The following is a 20,346-nucleotide window of genomic DNA, read 5'->3' on the forward strand; positions in this document are numbered from 1 at the left end:
AATCTATACAGATGGATCTAAAAACAAACAGGAATGTGTGGGAATTGGAATAAATATACCAGAATTCAAAACAAATATCTCAAAACGATTATCAGATAGGCTATCCATATATACAGCAGAAATAGTGGCAGTCATCATAGCATTACAGTGGGTTGAAGAGGTCAGACCTGATGGGGTGATATTATGCACAGACTCCTTAGAAGTTATTAAAAGCATTCAGTCAATGACATCTGTCAGGGAAGACCTATTGATAGAAATGTTTCACAGCTTGTTAAGATTACATCGGGGAGGGATAGATGTTCAGTTTTGCTGGGTGCCAGCTCATGAGGTAGTAAATGGAAATGAGATTGAAGACAAACTAGCAAAAGAGGCATTATAAAAGGAAATAACAGTTCAAATACCGCCAGGAAAAGGAGAAAGAAAAACAGCCATTAAGAAGAAAGGTACTGAAATATGGCAGAAATGGTGGGAGGAAGACAGGAAAGGAAGGAGTTACTATAAAATACAAAAGTCTGTCAGTACTGAAAATTATAGCGAAAGGACCAGGCGGGAGGAAATTATAATGACAAGACTGAGAGTAGATCACACAGGACTGAATGGCACCTTGTTTTTATTGGGGAAAAGGAATAGTGAAAACTGTGGGGTTAAAGAAAATGTTGAACATATCATTTTGCACTGCATATTGTTTGAGTTGGAACGACAGATATTTCAAGATAGGGTTCAGGAAGCAGGGCGGGAATGGAATCTGATGGGGGTGTTGGGAACAGAAGGAGAAGAAAAGGGTATAAGAATCACCAGGAAGGCATTATTTAAATTTCTTAAAGACACTGGGTTGGTGAACAGGCGGCTTGCGCCGGGAGGCTGGACCCCGTTTACAACTGCTTGCAGTTCTAGTATTTAACTTATATCTGTTGTAATCTGTTTTAATAAATCTGTCCTCTCAATAGTACCTGAGCGCTGAGTTTCCTCGAGCTTGAAAGACATTTTGGCAAGATGTAACCTGAAATAGTGTTGATGCATGGCTGAATGTTTCATTTTATTAGTGGTGAACTCAATAAACACCTCAGCCCTTCAATTGCAGACACAAGTTGCCTCATCTGAAGTGACTGTAATATGTATTTGTAAAGGAATATTTTTCTACTGCGATAATGAAAGTTGGTGAGGAATATTCAGTTTTTATTTAAATTAAATATTGTTGGCCCTGCGATGGACTGGCGACCTGTCCAGGGTGTACCCCGCCTTTCGCCCAATGTAAATTGGGATTGGCTCCAGCCCCCCGCGACCCTGTATGCAGGATAAGCGGTTGCTGATGGATGGATTATTACTGGTTAATTTTGGCAGATGTAGTTTGTGGTCTGGTAAACTGTATTGCGATATAAACAGCTAAGTCTCTTTTATTTAGCATGGCCTCACTGATATAAATGGGATAGACAAAATATCAGAAACATGCAACAAAAACTGAACATTATCATTTTTATGAAGGGAGGATTTATTGCAGAAATGTTGGATTAGCCTGCATTAAATTTAGATAGATGTACCAAATAAATTGGTAACTAAGTCTTGAAGACTAAATACATTTATCACAACAATAAACTCCATGCCCATATCACATGTTTGTGAGAAGTGATTACATGGCCTTTATTTTGTAAACTAATCAAAAGCTATCCAAGGTATGTTAGCAATTTGCATATTTCTGCGTCAATTGCCGGCTTGCTAATCAGACATACTGAGGATATAAAAAATACCACATTGCTAGAACTGGAGCCAGCAACATTTCACAGTGGATGACATTTTAACATGAAAGAAGATATTTTAGCCCTGACTTGAGACATAGGAGGGATATTGTACTGTTTTTGTCGAGCTGTGACTGAGATTTGATAATGAATATGTATATTTAGCAATTTAAAATTCTCATAGATTTGCCTATGAGTCTAGTTTTAAAGATATTTGATTGGCTAACTCAATTCTTAGCCACATAATCTTTCATTTTGATGCAGCAAACCCTAAGTTAGGTTAAAGAAATTTGCAAGATGACCCTGCATTTTCTTTTCTTGTCAATGCAGTGGTCCATGGAAAAAAATATTATTTTTCCCATATAGCCAGCCATCCTGCTTAAAACAAGTAATTGAAGCATTATGTTTTTCTGTCAAGGCCCAAGTTGGAAACCATTAATCTGCATACATTAGTGTGTTTGCAGGTATTTGCTGAGTTCATCACTTTACAAATGTTGAACCTATGCAACCAATTCTACTGCTAGCTTGAGAGATACACACCACAACTGATTGCCCTGTACAGGCAGAAGGCCAAGAGAGCAGAGGCCCTGCAGAGATCCTCAGGATTTATGACCTGCCGTAGCAACAATGTTGATCACATAATGGTTGGTCAATACAGATTAGGACCTCTGTACTATAATAGTGAAATTTTATTATGATATTGTCTTGTGATGACTAGGAGGATAGAGCCATCTACTTTCAATTTTCATTTCTCATTTGAATTTATTTTTCTGGTACATGATTACTTTAAAAGCCATTTACAAGCTTATTTTTAAATTCTTAGGCTGCCCTGAACACATAACCCAAGACAGAAAATCTTCAATTTTGCTCAGATTTTATGTGCTGAGCATGACTTTTTATTTTTCTATCCGACCAAGAGACCAACTCCATCCATGATCTGTTGCCATACGGTCTACTGACATTTGCAGAGACACAAACAGAGAGAGACGTATTATACGTATTATATGTATGTATTGTACTATAGGCCTTCTCCACAAACAGCTCACCTGCGGTTGTTACCACAGAATCGTGGGTGAAAAAGTTCAAAACGCGAGCTGTGTTTTTCAGGCAGTAAAACATACGGCTGACAATGAAAGTTGAAAGCGGGCAGATAGCAGCCTGTCTGTTGCTGTATTATACAGCAAGAGAGAAACTGAAAAGGGCAGTGCAAGCTGGTGTGTGTGCAGCGTTGTGCGGGACAGAACTGTAGATGCTTGTGCGAATCTCCACATCCTAAAATTGAAAACCAACCCAATGAAGGAATAGTCGAATATTTGGGTCCAGCCCTAGTGCACTAGCTTCCAAATCTCTTCTATTGTCATGTTTAAGGTTATAGTTAGCTTCTATTTCTCACCTATTGTTTGAGTCACTGTGTTTGTTAAAATTCGACTTGTCTTTTAGTAGTTGCAGTTTGATGGATTTGTTGTTATTGCTATCAATATTAATATTATTTTAGAATTACATTGGTAGAACTGTTACACTTTATGGCTTGATGTGCTGTAAAAACATTTGTATAATAATAATTATTTTGATTGTCGATCTAGGCACAACAAAAGGTACACATGAGATGCCATCCGACCCCCGTGGCCTCCCAGTGAACCTGCTAGAGGATGACTGACGTCTTCAAAACCAGCAATGTAAGTACTCAGTGTACTCACGGAAATGTCAGTATCAACGACAAGCAATATTAGGGCTGTCCCTGACTAAGGATTTACATAGTCGAATCAGAATCGTCAAGTCCTGCCTATAGTCGACTAATAGTCGAATCATGTGTGTTTAGCTCTGCTTTAATCTTGAGAAGCTGCAGTCTCTATTCATTCAACTTAGACTGTAAATTTCCAGTTAAACTGACGCTTTTTGAAGACCCTTCTTTCTCTCTTTTTCTTTCTCTCTCGCCTGCCATTCACCGGTCTTGTGCAGAGTTTACCATGCTGCCGACAACTGCATGCACGTTGCGGTTCCTTGCCGGCAATTTAAAAACGTTATAATATTCTTTGTGTGGTTCATTGAAGGTGATAAATTATTTGAAAGTCCCGTGAGGTGCGGACAACTCTGCACAACATCATTGAAGATGGGGCTCGGTCTCTACAGCTAGTGTTCCTCTTCTGCCACTACAATTTTGGATTTATTCACGCACTTTAAAAACATTTATTGAAAGTTTTATTCTTTTTACATGTTTATTTACAGCATTAAACATTGAAATGTATATTGTAATAGGCTGTATATTAACTTATTGGGAGAAAACTGGTAGTTCTATGTAAAATCAGATGTTGAGCACCCCCATATCGCCAAAATGACATGATCCTTTCCCTGCGAAGGTTTGACTGTGAGATTGACAGTCGAATCAGGCTCCGCTCATTGAAGCATCGAACCTTCGACTATTTGGGTTCAGCCCTAAGTAAAATGAAATGTACACTGTAAAAATTCGTTCAGTGCTATTGTCCTTATAACTTAATTTTAAAAACTATATTTATTCCAATAAATTAACTTATTTTTCTTTCTTTGTTTTTTGAGTTTTCAAAAAGTAAAAAAGTGTGAATATTTTCGTAACTTAATATTTTCTATAATAAAATTAATTTAATTGGACTTCACCATAAATTGATTTTACAAAACTCATTTTAAAAGTTTATATCAGACGTATCCTTATGGACGTATCAGACGTAAAAAGACACGACCCGCCCACTACCTGCAGCAACAGAAGAACAAGCCCGGGCAAATCCTTCATCTCGTCTGTTCCAGAAGTTTATTCGAACGGGGTTTTCTACGGAGCCGGATAATACTTCACGTACCTCATGTAAGTAACTCTTTGTGTTGTTAAAAGTGAGATTTTACCCTAATTAACGTCTTTGTGCTGCACAATCGCTCTGTCGAAGAGCGCCAATTTCGAATGTGCTCTAACGTTAACGTTACCTCAAACAGTTTGTTAACTTGAGCCACTAACTGTATTAATCTAACGTTACGTGTGTGTGCGCGTTGTATAAGTAATGTTGACTTTGTGTGATAGTTTAATGTTTCAGAGGTGTTTGTAACTTCTTCAAAAACATTGAGTCCGCTGCCAACGCTGTCGAAGCTACGACAGACACACGTAGCCACAGCTAACGTTAGCTAAGTTAAGTGATTACTGATTATCGTCGGTTGGAGATGAATGTTAATGTGCCAGTGCAGCAGTTACTTTGGCGAGTACACAATCCACACAACCTAACCAAAACCACATTGATGAGGGAGCAAACATTTGCAACTATGAGTGTGGGCACTGTTAGCTAATGTGGATTAGCACATAGCCTGAAATACACCCACACCGCCCGCGGTTAACACACCTCAACGGTGGTGCTCAAGGTGCAGGCCCATTTCTCCTCATCCAGCGTGCTTTACACGTGTTTGTCTTAACAGGAAAACTTTGTATTTGACTGTGGCACATTCACACATCTCACACCAACACACTTTGCAGTCATTCCAGTTGTTCCACTAATATTTTGGCAAGAGAGGTTACAAGTATTTTAGGCTATCTAACCTAACAATCTAACAATTAGTCAATTGTGATGGTTAGACATGAGGTTGACATGATGTTTCAGATTATTTTCTAAAATAAATTCTGTTATGAACTAAAGTTACCCATTCTTGTCTTGTCCAGCAGGATAATCTTCATTTGTATTTTAAGTGAATTTTTTTATGGATTTTATCAGGCTTGTATTCAAAAGGCTAGATGGAACTAACTTTATTTATTTTTATTGACAGATGGGATGGCCCTGTAAATTGTGCAACACTGTGGTACCAGGAAAGAGTGACATTTTAAAGCATTATAGACTGCATCATGGGACTTTTGGACACAGCCATGCCTTGCCTTTTATTCATATAGATTGCCCATGTTCTTTTAAATCCTGGAGTTCCTTCCGCTCTCACCTCTCAAGATACCACCCAGAAGCTAAATCCTTCATCTCACCACAAGTAAGTCTTTCATTTACCTGCCCTTTGTGTCAAAACCCTGGATTTAACAACGAAAAGGATTTTTTTGAGCATATAGGTCACCATCTCAAGAATAACGAGACTGTTAAGTGTGTCTTCATAGGATGTGATCACCAAACAAATGTGTATGGGACGTTTGCAACACACAAACACAGAAAGCATACTCCACATACATCACAAGATTTCAAACCAGGGATTATTTGTGGGTTACCCGAGGAAGCACTTGATTTTGAAGCCTCTGAAGAGGATGAGGTCCACAATGATGCTAATCATGAAGGCAGTAGCACTAATGCACACTATGAAGAGGAAGATGGAAGCAGTGTAGTTGTAGAGTATATAGCATCCCTCTTGTTGAAATTAGAGTGTTCATAATGTTTCAGTTCGGTGCATTGATGAATTGGTTGATGATCTTCACTTCATAGCAAATTCTGCATGCATATCTTCAGTTAAAAGTATCATTGTTTCACATTTTAAGAAAAATAACCAAACCATTGATGACACTGTTGTTACATCTTTGGTGGAAGAATTGTGCAATTCCAATCCCCTAAGCTCAGCACTTAGTAGTGCTGGTCATCTATCCTCATCGTTCAAGAGACGGAAGTATTATACAGAAAAATTTGAAGTTGTTGAGTATGTCCTTGAACCAAATGAGAAGAGAAGTTTCCAGTATATTCCAATTCTTAAGTCTTTGATTAATATTTTGGGTAAAGAAGATCTTCGAGGAAAAAGTTCTGAGTAAAGAAAAGGACAAGCCATCTACTAAATATGAATCATATCAAGACGGTACAATCTATAAAGATAATTCTTTTTATTCTGAAGAACTAAGAATTACACTTGTACTGTACATTGATGACTTCGAAATTTGCAATCCACTGGGAACTTCAAGAAAGAAGCACAAGATTACAGCTGTATACTGGGTGTTTGGCAACATTCCACACTCAACTCGGTCAACTCTGAGCTCTGTGTACTTGGCCCTTTTATGTAAAGCAGTGGACATCAAAAGATTTAATATCATAACCACATAACTCTCGTTGAGCAACGATGCCTTACTGATGTATATCCTCTGTCTGCCTATATTGTTGCAGGAAAGCAAATGGTGATATTGAAGCGCCACATCTGTCTCCAACATAACTCTTCTTAGAAATGGAGCAAACTGTGAGATTCCGGGTCCTCATCGATCATGAAATCAAGACACTCACTCTCAGCAGTGGCATGCCCTCAACTGTGAATGAGTTGGTTGCAGCTGTCAAAGAACATTTTTCCATCCCCACAGATATAAGTCTTCAATACAAAGATGAGGAATTTGATGACTTCTTCACCCTAACATCTACCAATGAGCTGAAAGATAAGTGCACACTTAAAGTTGTGTATACACCGCTGGAGTTGACGCTGACCGTTGTTCCCCAGGAAAGCACCCCAGATGCCTCTGATGTCAGCTCTCTCTGTGAGTGTACGAGTCTCAGTGGGAACTCAGTGGATACCGTCATTCCGAGTCCATCCCCCTCTGAAAGGCAGAGCCCATGGCCTGCTGTGTTTCCAATTCCAACCTTCTCACACAACACTGAACTGGCCTTAAGACAAGGAAACGAGATTTATTTAAGAGATGGCACCCCTATGACATCACCAAGTATCAAATCAGACATCCTGGAGCGCCTGGCAGAGGCCATGTTTTTCTACACAGCTTACCCCAATGATGCCCAGAGATGTGCAGTGGCAGAGGCACTAGTTGCAAAGCATCCCTGCTTAAAGGAGCCCGGATCTTTTAATGGAATTTATGGGTGGCAGGTAAGCCTAAAGTATAAGTGTGGAAACTACCGGACAAAACGGAAAGCACTTGGAAGCACTGAACTCCTGATAAACTCACTGAGAAACAAGTCAAGTGATGAGCGAAAAGCTGCTAAAAATGTCAAAAAACCAAAGAGGGCAGAGGTGAATTACTTGCCCTCACACCCACATGGTGAAACAGATGACACCCTTGAGAATCTGAGACTTGACCTAATTGCTGCCCATCAGACAAAGGACTCTGTCAGGAGCACAAATGATATGATGGCCATAACATACAGCTGGAGAAGACAGGAAGTTATTACAAAGTCTCCTGGTGTGGCAGAATTCAAGGAAAGATGGCCTGCCCTCTTCGAACCATTCCAGGTAAGTGACTTATCATTCAGTTTTTGCTGACACTACTCACTTCTGAGAACTTTTTAGAAATTGTGACTTGGACATGAGATAGTAGATTAATCTTTAAACCCCCTTAAATAAGTCAAACATTTGCTGTCTTACAGGTAAACGAGGAGTTCCGAAGATGTACTGCGGTTTCCCTGGAAGCGACGTTTATGTCACAGCTGGACAAATACACCCCAAAGCTCCTAGAACTCTTTAGTGCCAAGGGAGGAGCAACTGGTCAACGCATCAAAAAGTTGTTGATGGATCTGATACAGGTAGGGAAAAATTGGTTACAAAGTTAAGGTACGATATTAATCAATTGAGTGGTTTTGTTTTTCAGTTTTTTCAGCATCTTGCTTATCTGGGTGGCTTTTGTTTTGTTGTTTTTTTTTTTTTTGTTAATTAGCCAGTTTTTTTCTAAATTGTCTCGTGTTATTACTATTAATATATTATAATGAATAAAAAAGAAAAAATAATAGACCTACAGTAATTACAGGGTTGGAGTGAATTTACCAACAAAAATAATTTATTCATTATTGTTCTATTAACTAGGACCCAAGTGCCACTACAGTGAAGAAGAGAGATGTCACTCTGAGATGCCTCTTTGAGTATATGGGAGAGAGTGGACAGGAGCTTATCTCGGATTACTGTGTAAGTATTGTCTCAAAGCAGGTTTGGGTCAGTCTGGTGAACATGTTTAAATTGTGCGGACTGTTAAAGGATAACTCTTGCCAAATTGCAATCTAGGCTATTTTTGCTAATCTACCAGAGTCATACTTTCTTGTAAAAGCATAATTAGAATGGAAATGCCACTTTTAAGATTGACCGTATTTTTGTTTTCAGGTCAAAATGCCTTTTGAATGGGTGTGCTAGGGGCACTACAATGATTGCATCAAAATCGCTAGTTTTAAAACACTAAAGCGGCTCTACACATGAACTTGAGCATTGACAACATTGTTTGTGTACACACAGTTTACTAAAAAGAAATGTTTTGTGCGACTCACATTATCAGTTAGTGTTTACGGTGGCTGGAATTTTGACAGTCAAAAGTATTCGATCTCCGAATGCAATGTAATGAACTACATATGAGGAAATGTCATGAACTTGTAATTCCAATAAAAAGCATGATAACTTAGCTCATGGCAATTTATATGGAAACAAACTTTAGGAGCTTTCCATCTTTACTCTCCTCATGTTGCATTGCATTTGGAGATTGACAAAATTCCAGCTACCAGAAACACAAACATGTATGTATGTATGATCTACAGGGTATTGCACCAATGTTGTCTTAACCTAGAAGTGTGTCTATAACAGCTTTTCAGAGGATTAACTAGCGCTTAAATAATATGAATCACTGACTTGTCCAGGCGACACATAAAACTAAACATCAGTTGTCTTAAGAGTTCCTCACAGGTTGGCACTCTAGTAGACACAAACAAATGACTGGCCCTATGTCACCTAGGCACACGAAACAGCAGCCGCCACTGATAAAGTGAGTCGTACAAAACCTTTCTATAAGGCGCACTTAAAAGCCTTTAATTTTCTAATCCGGAGCGCCTTACATATGAATCAATTGGTTAATAACGCTCTGCGTTATTAAATTCGCCCGTGAACTCGCGCTCGTGTCCATCTTATGCCCGCTCTGTCACACGGCCAGTTCAACCTCGTATAAATCAGGTTATGTGTGTAAGTCACGTGCCCGCTCACGACCGCTCACTCTTACTAACAGACACACTGTCCCCCGCGCTGCTCGCGCGTCACAGAATGTTCATAAAGCGCTCCCTGTTCACAGTAACCGGGTCGTCTCATTCAAACAGCCTGCTGTTGCTGTCAGCGAGCCGCCGCACATGAATACTCATGAGTCAGGCTGCGAATGCAAGTTACGTGCCCGCCCCCAGCGCCTCACCTCCGGCGCCGCGCATTCGCTACATTCCCTTTGGCACATCTAGGGGATGCATAACGCAAACCCAGTCAAACGTTTGACTGCAGTATCTTATGCGCCTTATAATCCGGTATGCCCTATATATGAAAAATGTTCTAAAATAGGTCATTCATTGAAGGTGCGTCTTATAGTGCGGATAATACGGTACACAATGTTGTCAATGCTCGAGTCCATGTGTAGAGCTCCTGGTGACACTTCAAGTACAGTTTCATGTTGTGTTGAGCCTTCTTAGTGTTTTAAAAATAGTGATTTTTATGCCATCATTGTAGTGCCCCTAGCACTCCCATTCAAAAGGCATTTCGACTTCATATGAAAAAAGTCAATCTTGAGAGTGGCATTTCCATTCTAATTATGCTTTTACAAGAAAGAATGACTCTGGTAGATTAACAAAAATAGCCTAGGTTAAATTTTGGCAAGCGTTTCCCTTTAATGTGAACTGAATGAACCAGCATTTGGCAGGTAGCGGATTATTTATGCATTTATTTATTTTTCTTAATAAATGAGATTGTTTGTCTTAAATACTTTATCTTGTATCTCAAAAGGGGGCCGCAGAGACCACTGTTCATGAGTGACCTGAAAATTAAGAACATGAGCATCTATGTCTGCCGTGAGCCAGATGCAGTAGGAATCATCATTGAGGGAATACCAGTCCTTACCAATCTTGGAAACCTGGCCAAAGCATGCTGCTTCCTGCTTGGGTTGACATATGCACTTAATCTTGAGTATCCATCCAAGCTTTCCAAAACATTTGAGGTGTTTCAAAGACTTTTCGTGGGACTTGACACACTGCGCCCAAAACCAAGCCCCAAGTTCATGACCCTGAAAAACAAACTCCTTGCCTAGGCACTCAGACATGACTGTCACTGCACTTGTGAACAGCTGTTTTCTTCTTTCTATTTTCAACATCATTATACATTGGACATTATGGGTGTTATGTCCAATGTTATATTGGACATAATTGGACATTCAGGGTGTTTTAATGGTTTATCCTTGTCATGTTTTATACTGTACACAGGTCATACTTCCTGGTGTGAAAAAGTAATTATATTTTATACACACAAAATAGACCTGCTATGAAGCTGCACTTTAAAAACTGGTCAGTAGGTGAGATCAGTGAGATGTTTGACTAAAGATGTTTCAAAATATTCACACACGCTGTGAAGGTATTATGCCAAGTTGAGGTCAGATGGTCATGCTTGTGACCTGTAATGTTAGTGTTAAAATGTTTCAATATTATGTTCACACTGTACTGTTAAAAGGATAGTTCACTTCAAAATGAAAATTCTGTCATCATTTACTCACCCTCAAGTTGTTTTAAACCTGTATGAATTTCTTTCCTCTACAGGACACAAGGAAGATGTTTGAAGAATGTCAGTAACCGAACAGTTAACTGGACCCATTGACTTCCATATTAGAAAAAAATAAAAAGACTATGGAAGAACATTCTTCAAAATATCTTCCTTGTGTTCAGCAGAAGAAAGAAATTCATACAGGTTTAAAACAACTTGAGGGTGAGTAAATGATGACAGAATTTTCATTTTGAAGTGAACTATCCTTTTAAGGTGTTTTACTAACTTACTATTTACAAGCTGAGGTCATATTTTGTTTAATACATGAATACAGAAGTTCTTGATTGTTTATACTGTCCAGCTCATTCCCACTATTTGGATATGGCATGTGAATTGTTAAAAAAATAGCAAGTGCCAGTTAACTTGATATTAAAGTTTTAATATTATGTATGTACACACAGTAAAATATACTGTGAAGGTGTTCTTCTAACCTGCACTTTATAAGTTGAGGTCATGCTTTTTTTTAATGCATGAATAGATGTTATTGATTGTTAACACTATCCAGCTCATTTTGAATTTGGTTTGTAAATTGTTACTTAATTTTGTAACATTATGTACACAGAACTGTACTGTAAAGGTGTTCCACTAACCTGCACTTTATTTGCTGAGGGCATGTTTTCTTGAATGCCTGAATACCAATGTTTATACTGTCCAGCTCATTGCTACTGTTTTGGATATGGCAATGATTTAATAAATGTTGGAAATTGACATAGTAGCAACTATTTATTTGAAGCTATTTACACTTTCAAAACAAAGAGGGTAAATTGATCAAAATTAATAAATCAGAACATTATCTACTTATTTTTTTCATTTAAGTTACCTATTTTAATTAAGTTTAATGTGTATAAAATGATGATATTTTCTACATTGATAGTACTCAATTTATTGGCTTTTTCTGAAAATGCTACTTAATATTTTTGCATACATTGAAATTCACATTATTAAGTTGTCTTTACTCAAAATATCAGTTAGTTCACTAAACTTGAAAAAAATAGTTGGAAAATGTTGTCTTAATTTTATTGAGTTAGATCCAAGTAACAGTTTTAACAGTGTACTACGGAAAACCAACTCGAATACCTCTTCCAGCAACTGACAGGTTTAAAGACATGAAAGGATAGGTTTGTGTTTTTTTGTAGTCTATCTCAAAACAATGTTAAAATATGATGTGCACAGTGAAAAGGTTATTGTTGGCTATTAGCATCCCCTTCATAGGCATGGCCAAATTGTTAGAAATTAGGGACAAATCCACTCTTCTCCTTTCATGAAAAATGTTTCCCAAACCTCCCAAGACCTGGGCTTTGATTCTGTGTGTATTTATAGTAGTAGCATTGTCTTTGAACAGGGCATACATTTAAAAAAAGAAAAGATTATGTGTACCCAATGTGTAACAAAGAAGAAACAGACATCAGAACATGGATGGCAAGTGACCCTAGAGGGAACAGGCATGTGCCCACTAATGAGCACAATAGGTCTAAGTTGAGCAGAATGAACATATGGTGCATGGATCTCAAAGCCTAAATTCCCCATATGAGAACAGAGGATTTTAGGAGGCTAAGTTTAGTTGAGGCTAAATAAGGCTTAATCAGTCTAGTTAAAAAAATTAAATGGATATTGTTGTTAGGTCCTTGTGTAGGTTTACTGTTGGAAGGAAGTATCCCACTGCTGCAGCTCAGCAAGTAAACACACAAAGAATGAGCAGGACACTTTACCCCTAGTTGCTCCAGTGGCGTGCGACCTCTGACATATATATGAGTTTATGGTCTCAGTCGCTAGTTTCAAGTGTTCTTCAACACAGCATGATGTCCATTTAGTAAATTATGGTCCCATTTAGAGAAAAGTAGACCAGAAAGCAGGGGAGGCTTTAGGGCGGGGCTACCTTGTGATTGACAAGTCGCTATGTGTGACCCAAATATGGTAGCCCATGGATGTTCAGTCTGTGTTCAGGACAGAGCTGAACACCTCTTTTCTCTCAGCTGGACAGGTATGCTGGAATAAAATACAGCAGCTTGTTACTTTCTATAAATTGAATATAAATTGAACAAAAAGACGTTCTGTTAGCTTGCTGCTCAGCTTCCAGTCTGAAGGGGAGACGTTTGAGAACAGACTTTTGTTGGTCTGGAGAAGCATTTATTACCTGACACACCGACACTGTACTTTTACTGCCAGGATATTTTCCTCCTCTGAGATTCACTGTCACTTTCTGTCACTAGGACAATGAAACACTGTGATCTCCAGATTAAAGGAGCTGCTCTGATAACAGCACCTGTCAGGTAGATGTCCTGTAGGGTTTCAGCGGGGTCTTAAAAAGTCTAAAATTTCAAAATCAAAATTTAAGTCTTAAAGTCATCATTAAATCATTTTAAATGGGTATTTATTTTCCAACGTCCATGTAACGCTACCTCTAATGCTCACTGAAATGGCCCTGCAGCGCTCAACAATGTTTTTGTTTTTTTTACTCCAAATGTAATTTGCTGTATTAGGAAGACAAAGACTAACAGGCAGCCTTCGTGTGATTGCCGCAAGTCTTTTGGATTGTACCACAGATATAAAACAGATTTATTCTTTAGCTATGGGGAAGTGCAACCTTATCGGTTTTTAGATGGGAAAACCAATCTGAGAGCTTAAAACCAGTCTCTAGCAACACATTTGAAGCCTACTGTCGCTGCTTAATGAATGACCGCCGCTATTACAATTTCACACAATCGTCAATGATTAAGGTATGGTAACACTCAATGCATAGCTGTCTTCCTCTCCTCATTCTTCAAAGGAGGAGCAGAAATCATGTACTGTGACATCAGTAAACCTCATGTAGCACATTCTATGATGCATCACACTTAAGGGAAAAGTTGCAAAATGGACAAAAACATCTACTGTCAATGAAAATCCCCATTTCATGCTTTAGCTGCACCCTAAGAAATATGAGGAAATAAAGTGAAATAAAGTAATCTGCAAACTACAAGGTGTAATCTTTAAAATATTTCAACTGATGAAAGCCAGCATTATTATATCATGATAAAAAGGCAAGGTCATGAAACATGCATGTATTTCCAGCATTTTGAGATTGATAGGATGCATTTTAACGGCTCTGATAGTTACAAATTGTCATATAGTATGTATGATGTAGCTGTAGGTGTAAGTGAACATTTCACCTTTTGAGTAATCACTGTAGAGGTCACATTACATACTCAACAAGACACAGCATGAATCATATTTGTCATCAAACAGTCTATGCATGGTTGGCTGACTGGCTACAACAAGCCCTGGAGGTGTGACAGGATGACGGTCATGAAGGTGACTCGTTGGACACGGTACATATCCTCACTTACCTCTATTAAAGGCGACACTAACAAGCTAGACAGTGTTTGTTTTCTAATCAAAACTGAAAACCTCTGTCCCAAGAAACACGTGCTGTAGCTACTTAGCGCACTGAAGAGATGAGGCATCATTTTATGAGTAAAAAAATACCAAACAGAGATTTGTAAAATAAATTGTACAAATTGCAGAAAATAACTAACCAATATGTAATAGTATATTTGCTACAAACTTGCATGTTGTCTTAAAAACAGTTTTAGCTTTTATTGCTGCAAAATTGTTGCGCAAAGGGATTTTTAAAAGTGCTATAAGGAACGTTTATCGTAACCTGGAATATGCAGTATCCTGTATCAAAGTTTGATGGCATTAACGCTATACAGTTTTGTTGCAGTACTGGTTGTGTGAAAACCAATGAGGAACCTCATTAAAATGAGTGAGCAGGCATCTGTGCTCATTGATCCTACTGCTCGGCTTAGCGTTGCCACCTTGGTGATGTAATTCTGGCAGATGATGTGCTCTTCAGGGATGATGTGAAGAGTTGATCCCATTTGATCTGAGCACCACTGTCAGGCTTGCTGAAGCAGCTTTTGAAGCAAATATTTTCTTTTGAATAAGGGAAAGACACATTGAATCCATGTTTGGTAGTAAACAAATAACATATCATTCATGTTTACATGCCACGCTTCAATGCATAATGCATGTTAGACACATGCTGCACAAATTTAACATGAAACGTGTTATTTGTGTAGCATGTGAGTTACCTATGCCTAAGGTTTTCTTCTCTCCTTTTTAACCCTTATTATCTGGGAAAGTCATTGGTGGTAATGAGGGAGGAGAAACAACTTTCCTCTTGTCTTTTCTCGATGCTAATTTAAGATCTTAAAATTCTCTTTTTTTCCTCCCACTCCACTGACCTTTATTTGTCTGAAGGTTGTTGTTGAGATCCAAAAGAAAACTTGATTGCCATATAAATGCGCCTGCACAATTTTAGAAATGTGTCTTAGTGATCAAATTCAAGCCTAAACTCAGCTATGAGCACAGCAAAAGAACTCCTCCTTTTCTTGTGTCTCTACTGTTATTATCAAACTGGACAGCATCATTTGCATTTATTCTTTAGTTTATTATTTCCTAAATGGGGGGTGGTGGTGGTGGTGGTGGTGGGGAGGGGTGGGTTAGGAGAAACAGGTCAGGATTCAGTAATCTCCAAATAGGAAGATGGTTTATTTCTGATGAGCAGAAACATTTTCCACTGGGCTTGTTCAACTCACTGTTGTCAGCATCACCAGTGATTTTCAGCTTACACAAATCTTCTGTTAAATGATCCCACCCTTGCCCCTGTTTCCTGTTGCTACAACACTACAACATCCAGGGATGTTTTCCAGAAAGTGGGTTTAGTAATAACTCTGAGTTAATAGTTAACCTTGAGATGATGGAAACTCTGGGTTTTCAGTTTCAGAAAGGGGGGTAACTTAAACTTTTTTTTGTCTTTTGTTTGTTTTGTTTTGTTGTATTTTTTGCTGTTTGAATAAGTACATAATCGAGGTTAAATAAATAAATACTTGTCAGTGGTCACTTTAATAGTGTATATAGAAAAATATGTGTGTATGTGTATATATGTATGTATATATGTATGTGCATGGAGAGAGAGGAGAGAGGTGTGTATATATCTATATATATAGATATAGATATATAACAACATTAATAATAAATATAAATATTGTAAATTGAAGGAATGTAAGAATTAAAGGGGTAGGAGTACATAAGTTTTACTTCTTCCTACTCCTTTTCGCATGTGATAGAAGTATGCTAACACAGGACAGAAGGGTATTTTGTTTGCTGCTCATCTGTTCTTTTTTTCTCCTATGTTTTTAAACATTGTTTTATTTATTTTTTTTAATATACTTTCTCTTGCATGTTCGAAATAAAGATTTCAATTCAATAAAAAAAAAAAACTGTGAACCTCTTTTCAATAAACCCTGTGTCTCCGTCTCCTCCCTCTGACAGAGCCAGACACAGTTTAATTTCCTCATTGATTCAGTATGTATCAAAGCGCAATAGTTAACAAAGATTTATTTTATGTCAGAAACTAAATCCTGGTTGGATATTAGTTTGTTACTCAGGACTATCTAAACTTACCACTTTTATGTGCTGTCAATTCTTTAAACAGCGGTTTTTGGCCTCTCATTTAAATATTTCACAGCTTGACAGCTCAGAATAAAACTGCATGTCCTTTTTTAATAACACTGACTGACTCTGCACACAATATAGCTGCCAGTTTTCAGAGCTGTTCCAGTGAAATGTTTATTGTACATATTGTGTGATCTCAGTTTAAATTGTAAAAATAGGTATGTAGCTTTACAGACAGATCAATGGATAACTAGTTATAAAGTGAGTTTAAATAGGCTGCATGTAGGACTATACGCAGTATTAAAAAAAAACCTTTACTTTCTAACTACATTCTGCTGCTGCACCACAATCCTGGTCACACAAATGAACATATAATCTAATAGTAAGTAATTCTGTTCCATCAGCGCGGCCAATCACAGCTTTTGAGCCATCCAAATACATGCCTAAAATTTTAGATCTGCTGTATTTTAACCTCGAGGTCTTTTCAAGTGTAAATCACCAAACATGTCATTACTTTATCAGATTGTGAGTTTACAATATATATATAGTTAAAAATGTTTTTATCTTCAGTTGCTGTCAGATAAAAGCTGAACAAATATATTTAAAAATGTTATACAGGCTAATATATAGTCAGATTCCACCACTTTATTAAATGTCTGGTAAATGATGCAGTAATGGACAACACTGAATAAAACTTTGTGTTAACTTATTGACACACCTTTCCCCATTCTGACTCTTCTTCTTCTCTTCTTTTAGAGATAAATGTGCACAGCCTGCATATACATGCATTAATATCTGTACATCCACTGGATTAAAATGGAGACTCTGCTTTTTATCTGTTGCCGTGGTTAATCATAGAATCAGCACTCCATTGATGATGACTTTTGTCATTTACCAAGAATGGGTTCATCAACTCAGAGTTCAGGGTTGGAGTCAGAGTTATTAAACCTGCTTTCTGGAATACACTACAGAAAGCAACTGTTAAACTCTCCCACTGCTGGTTATGATGTGCATGTGACTCACGATGGCTTCTGTTCTTCTTGTATCACATCTGGTCTGATTGAGGGAAGAGCCAGTAAAGAGGGCTTGGGATGTTTTGCCTCTTGCCCACCTTCTAGCCATGGATGCAGCAGGTTGTTTGTGACCTGTTGTTTTTGGCTTTATTTGTTTGTTTAGGTTTAGTTTAAGGTTGGTAGAGGGAAGACTCCAGAATGCAGCCATTAATAACATTATCAAGTACACCTGTGCTTCTCCTGCTTTGACAAAAAGGCACACAAAAGTTAAACTTTACATTTATGGTTAAAATACTTTTGGCAATTTACTTGAAACCAGTTTTAATACAACACTTTCATTAGTCTATTAAATATATTATCATTGATAAATTATGTTGGAAGGTATTTTTGTACACCACAAAAGGAGATAACATAGCTCCTAAAATAATCCAGTATGAAGATATATTTTTCTAAATGAAATGACATCACTTGATGTCACCAAAAACACATATTTCAGACGTTGTAGTGTCTAATCTAGTTGATTCGTTATAAATCCATCAAATGAGAAATAAGCTGTTGTTCCAACGTGTGAAACTGTGCATCAGGCAAAAGATACCTCTGGATGATATCTATTACGTCTTTCTCAGTTGTAAGCTCATAGTCCTTCTTGTTCTTAAATGGTAAATGTCCAGCCAGCTCACAGAGAGCAACATTGAAGGCAGACTCCTCCTTGGCCCCGAAGCATGATACTCTGGGCCACAAAACGATACGAACACCTTTTCTTGAACAGCGATCCTCTTCTTTCTGCATGTGATCACAGGGTGGACATCCTCTAGTCAAGAACAGGTTGTGAGCAATGTTACACTCCACAAGAAAGTCTGTCACTTTACAGATGGCTCTGGCAACTTTCTCCACCCACTCTGACTCTGTGTAAAACAAAAAGCCACCAGGAAAGTCCAATAAGCAATAAAACCCCTCTGCAGGAATCAGCGGCTTGACTGCCATAGATTCTACCTTGAGCTCATGGTCCAGGTAATACCCATGTAGGTGCAAATGATTGACAGACGCAAATGCTCCAAGACTGTTGAACCCCACACGGAAGCCAGCATCGGCACTAAGGAGCACAGATTCAATGCCAGCCTGGATGGCGAACCTCGTAAGGACCTGTGGGAAACAGCGTGAGGGATCTGGAACAAAGAGACAATGCCCAAACTCCAAAGGGCTGACGTTAACCAGCACAACCATCCTGCATTGTTGATGCAGCTGTCCCTTTTCATTTACCCCCTCAGTGTCCTTTACCATCTCACATATTATTTCTTCTGGATTGATTTTGTTAAAATTAAACTGCTTGGCACTGAACTCCTGCTGAATGCTCAGTATCTCCTGAGGCTTTCTTCTCTCTATTCCTCTTTGAACATTCAGCTGGGCCACATAGCCACACAGGCCCGGCAGGATGCGTGTTTGTAAATCACCCAGATGGTAGCGAAAGAGTCCCCTGTTCATCCTGTCTGTCCAGCCGGCTTGGATGGTTCTGTCAAACTTTGTTGGCGGAGATGCCATCCCAAGGCTGTTTCCGCTGCTCCGACGCACACCTTTGACAAAGTCCTCCTTGCTATAGACAAACTGGAGCGGCATGCTTGGATCTTGGCGAACAGCGAGGCAGAGAGGCATGCCAATAAGGTTCACTATGGTAGGTCAGTTAGGTATCATCCTGCTGAATCATCGGACAGAGAGCCCGGTTGTATATGGGGCCTGTGGACATAGGGTTGCAAATAACAATGATGTATTAGTCTGCCCATAATTCTATTGATAAGTCAATTAATTGTATAGTCAATAAAATGCTTGTTTGGCCAATGGGACAAAACCAAAACCCAGAATAGTAAGGACAACTATCATAGAAGAAAATAAAGCCATAAAACAATCACATTTGACTAGCTGGAAACAGTGAAAATGTGGCCTTTCTGCTTAAACTATTAACTGATTATTTACATTGTGGCCAGTTAATTTTCTCAGTACAACTGACTGGCTGACATATTTAAGTTCAGCTAAGTTCATTTAGTGTAACGTTACAGAAAGAATCCGCTCTAAAATCAGAACTATAACATTAGTAGAGGGCAGAAAAACAGAGTAAGCCACAGTCTAAACCTGGGATACCAAGACACAACATGCAAATTATTGTTTCTTTTTTTGCACTCATCGTGCTTGTTTCGTTGATGGTTTGCCCAGGACACAAGCACGAGTTGATTTGGTTTGACAGTAATACACTCACCTTTATTTATGTTGACTGTACATCACCGCGTCAAAGTCAGCGTCTTGAAATAAACAGCCTATTAAACGTCTTTAAAAAGGCAACACGAACTCTTATTCACCTTCGCATATTTTCTTTTTATCCGGTTTTTCCCTCTAGCACCGGTTTGTTTGCCGGGCTAGCTAACTTCCTGAGTGTTCTTCTTTGTTGGTGTATATCCGGTTAATTTTTTCAGAATAAATGTTTAGAATAAAATCATTTATTGTATGAGCTCCGGAGTTAACTTAATAATTAATTAATAATTTACATGGTTGTATTTACGCATTTATCTACACTTTGATTATGGTTATGATTGTGGTAGTAGAGATTGCAGTAAAGTTATTCCTTACAAACACATAATCAATTTACAAATAGGAGGCATGTAGGCTATAGTTACAACATATTGGCAAACAAGGCACTGTTACATCCTGTACATTTT

General features: G+C 38.3%; 2 protein-coding genes across 3 annotated transcripts; one reads left to right on the forward strand and one right to left on the reverse strand.

Annotated features, from left to right (window-relative positions):
* The first annotated feature begins 4,190 nt into the window (after window positions 1-4,190).
* On the forward strand, window positions 4,191-11,897 carry LOC119893102. Of its 2 annotated transcripts, XM_038705033.1 has the most exons (6): window positions 4,191-4,566; window positions 5,508-5,717; window positions 6,821-7,883; window positions 8,018-8,173; window positions 8,451-8,549; window positions 10,383-11,897. In XM_038705033.1, the coding sequence occupies exons 3-6, from the start codon at window positions 6,879-6,881 to the stop codon at window positions 10,410-10,412; spliced, it is 1,290 nt and encodes a 429-aa protein (XP_038560961.1). In that variant the 5' UTR covers window positions 4,191-4,566; window positions 5,508-5,717; window positions 6,821-6,878; the 3' UTR covers window positions 10,413-11,897. The 2 variants fall into 2 exon arrangements, with proteins under 2 accessions (XP_038560961.1, XP_038560962.1); XM_038705034.1 differs by lacking the exons at window positions 4,191-4,566; window positions 5,508-5,717 and having other exon boundaries at window positions 6,758-7,883.
* A 4,891-nt stretch (window positions 11,898-16,788) lies between these two features.
* On the reverse strand, window positions 16,789-20,081 carry gdpgp1 (GDP-D-glucose phosphorylase 1). The gene is made up of 2 exons (XM_038705042.1): window positions 19,890-20,081; window positions 16,789-19,372 (listed from the first exon to the last, which is right to left on the reverse strand). Exon 2 carries the CDS (start codon window positions 19,289-19,291, stop codon window positions 18,167-18,169), a length of 1,125 nt encoding a protein of 374 aa, XP_038560970.1. The 5' UTR covers window positions 19,292-19,372; window positions 19,890-20,081; the 3' UTR covers window positions 16,789-18,166.
* Window positions 20,082-20,346: the final 265 nt, after the last annotated feature.

Source organism: Micropterus salmoides, unplaced genomic scaffold, assembly GCF_014851395.1.
Source record: "Micropterus salmoides isolate LMB-PRFRI ecotype aquatic unplaced genomic scaffold, ASM1485139v1 Ms_hic_scaffold_8, whole genome shotgun sequence".
NCBI classification, from domain to species: Eukaryota; Metazoa; Chordata; class Actinopteri; order Centrarchiformes; family Centrarchidae; genus Micropterus; species Micropterus salmoides.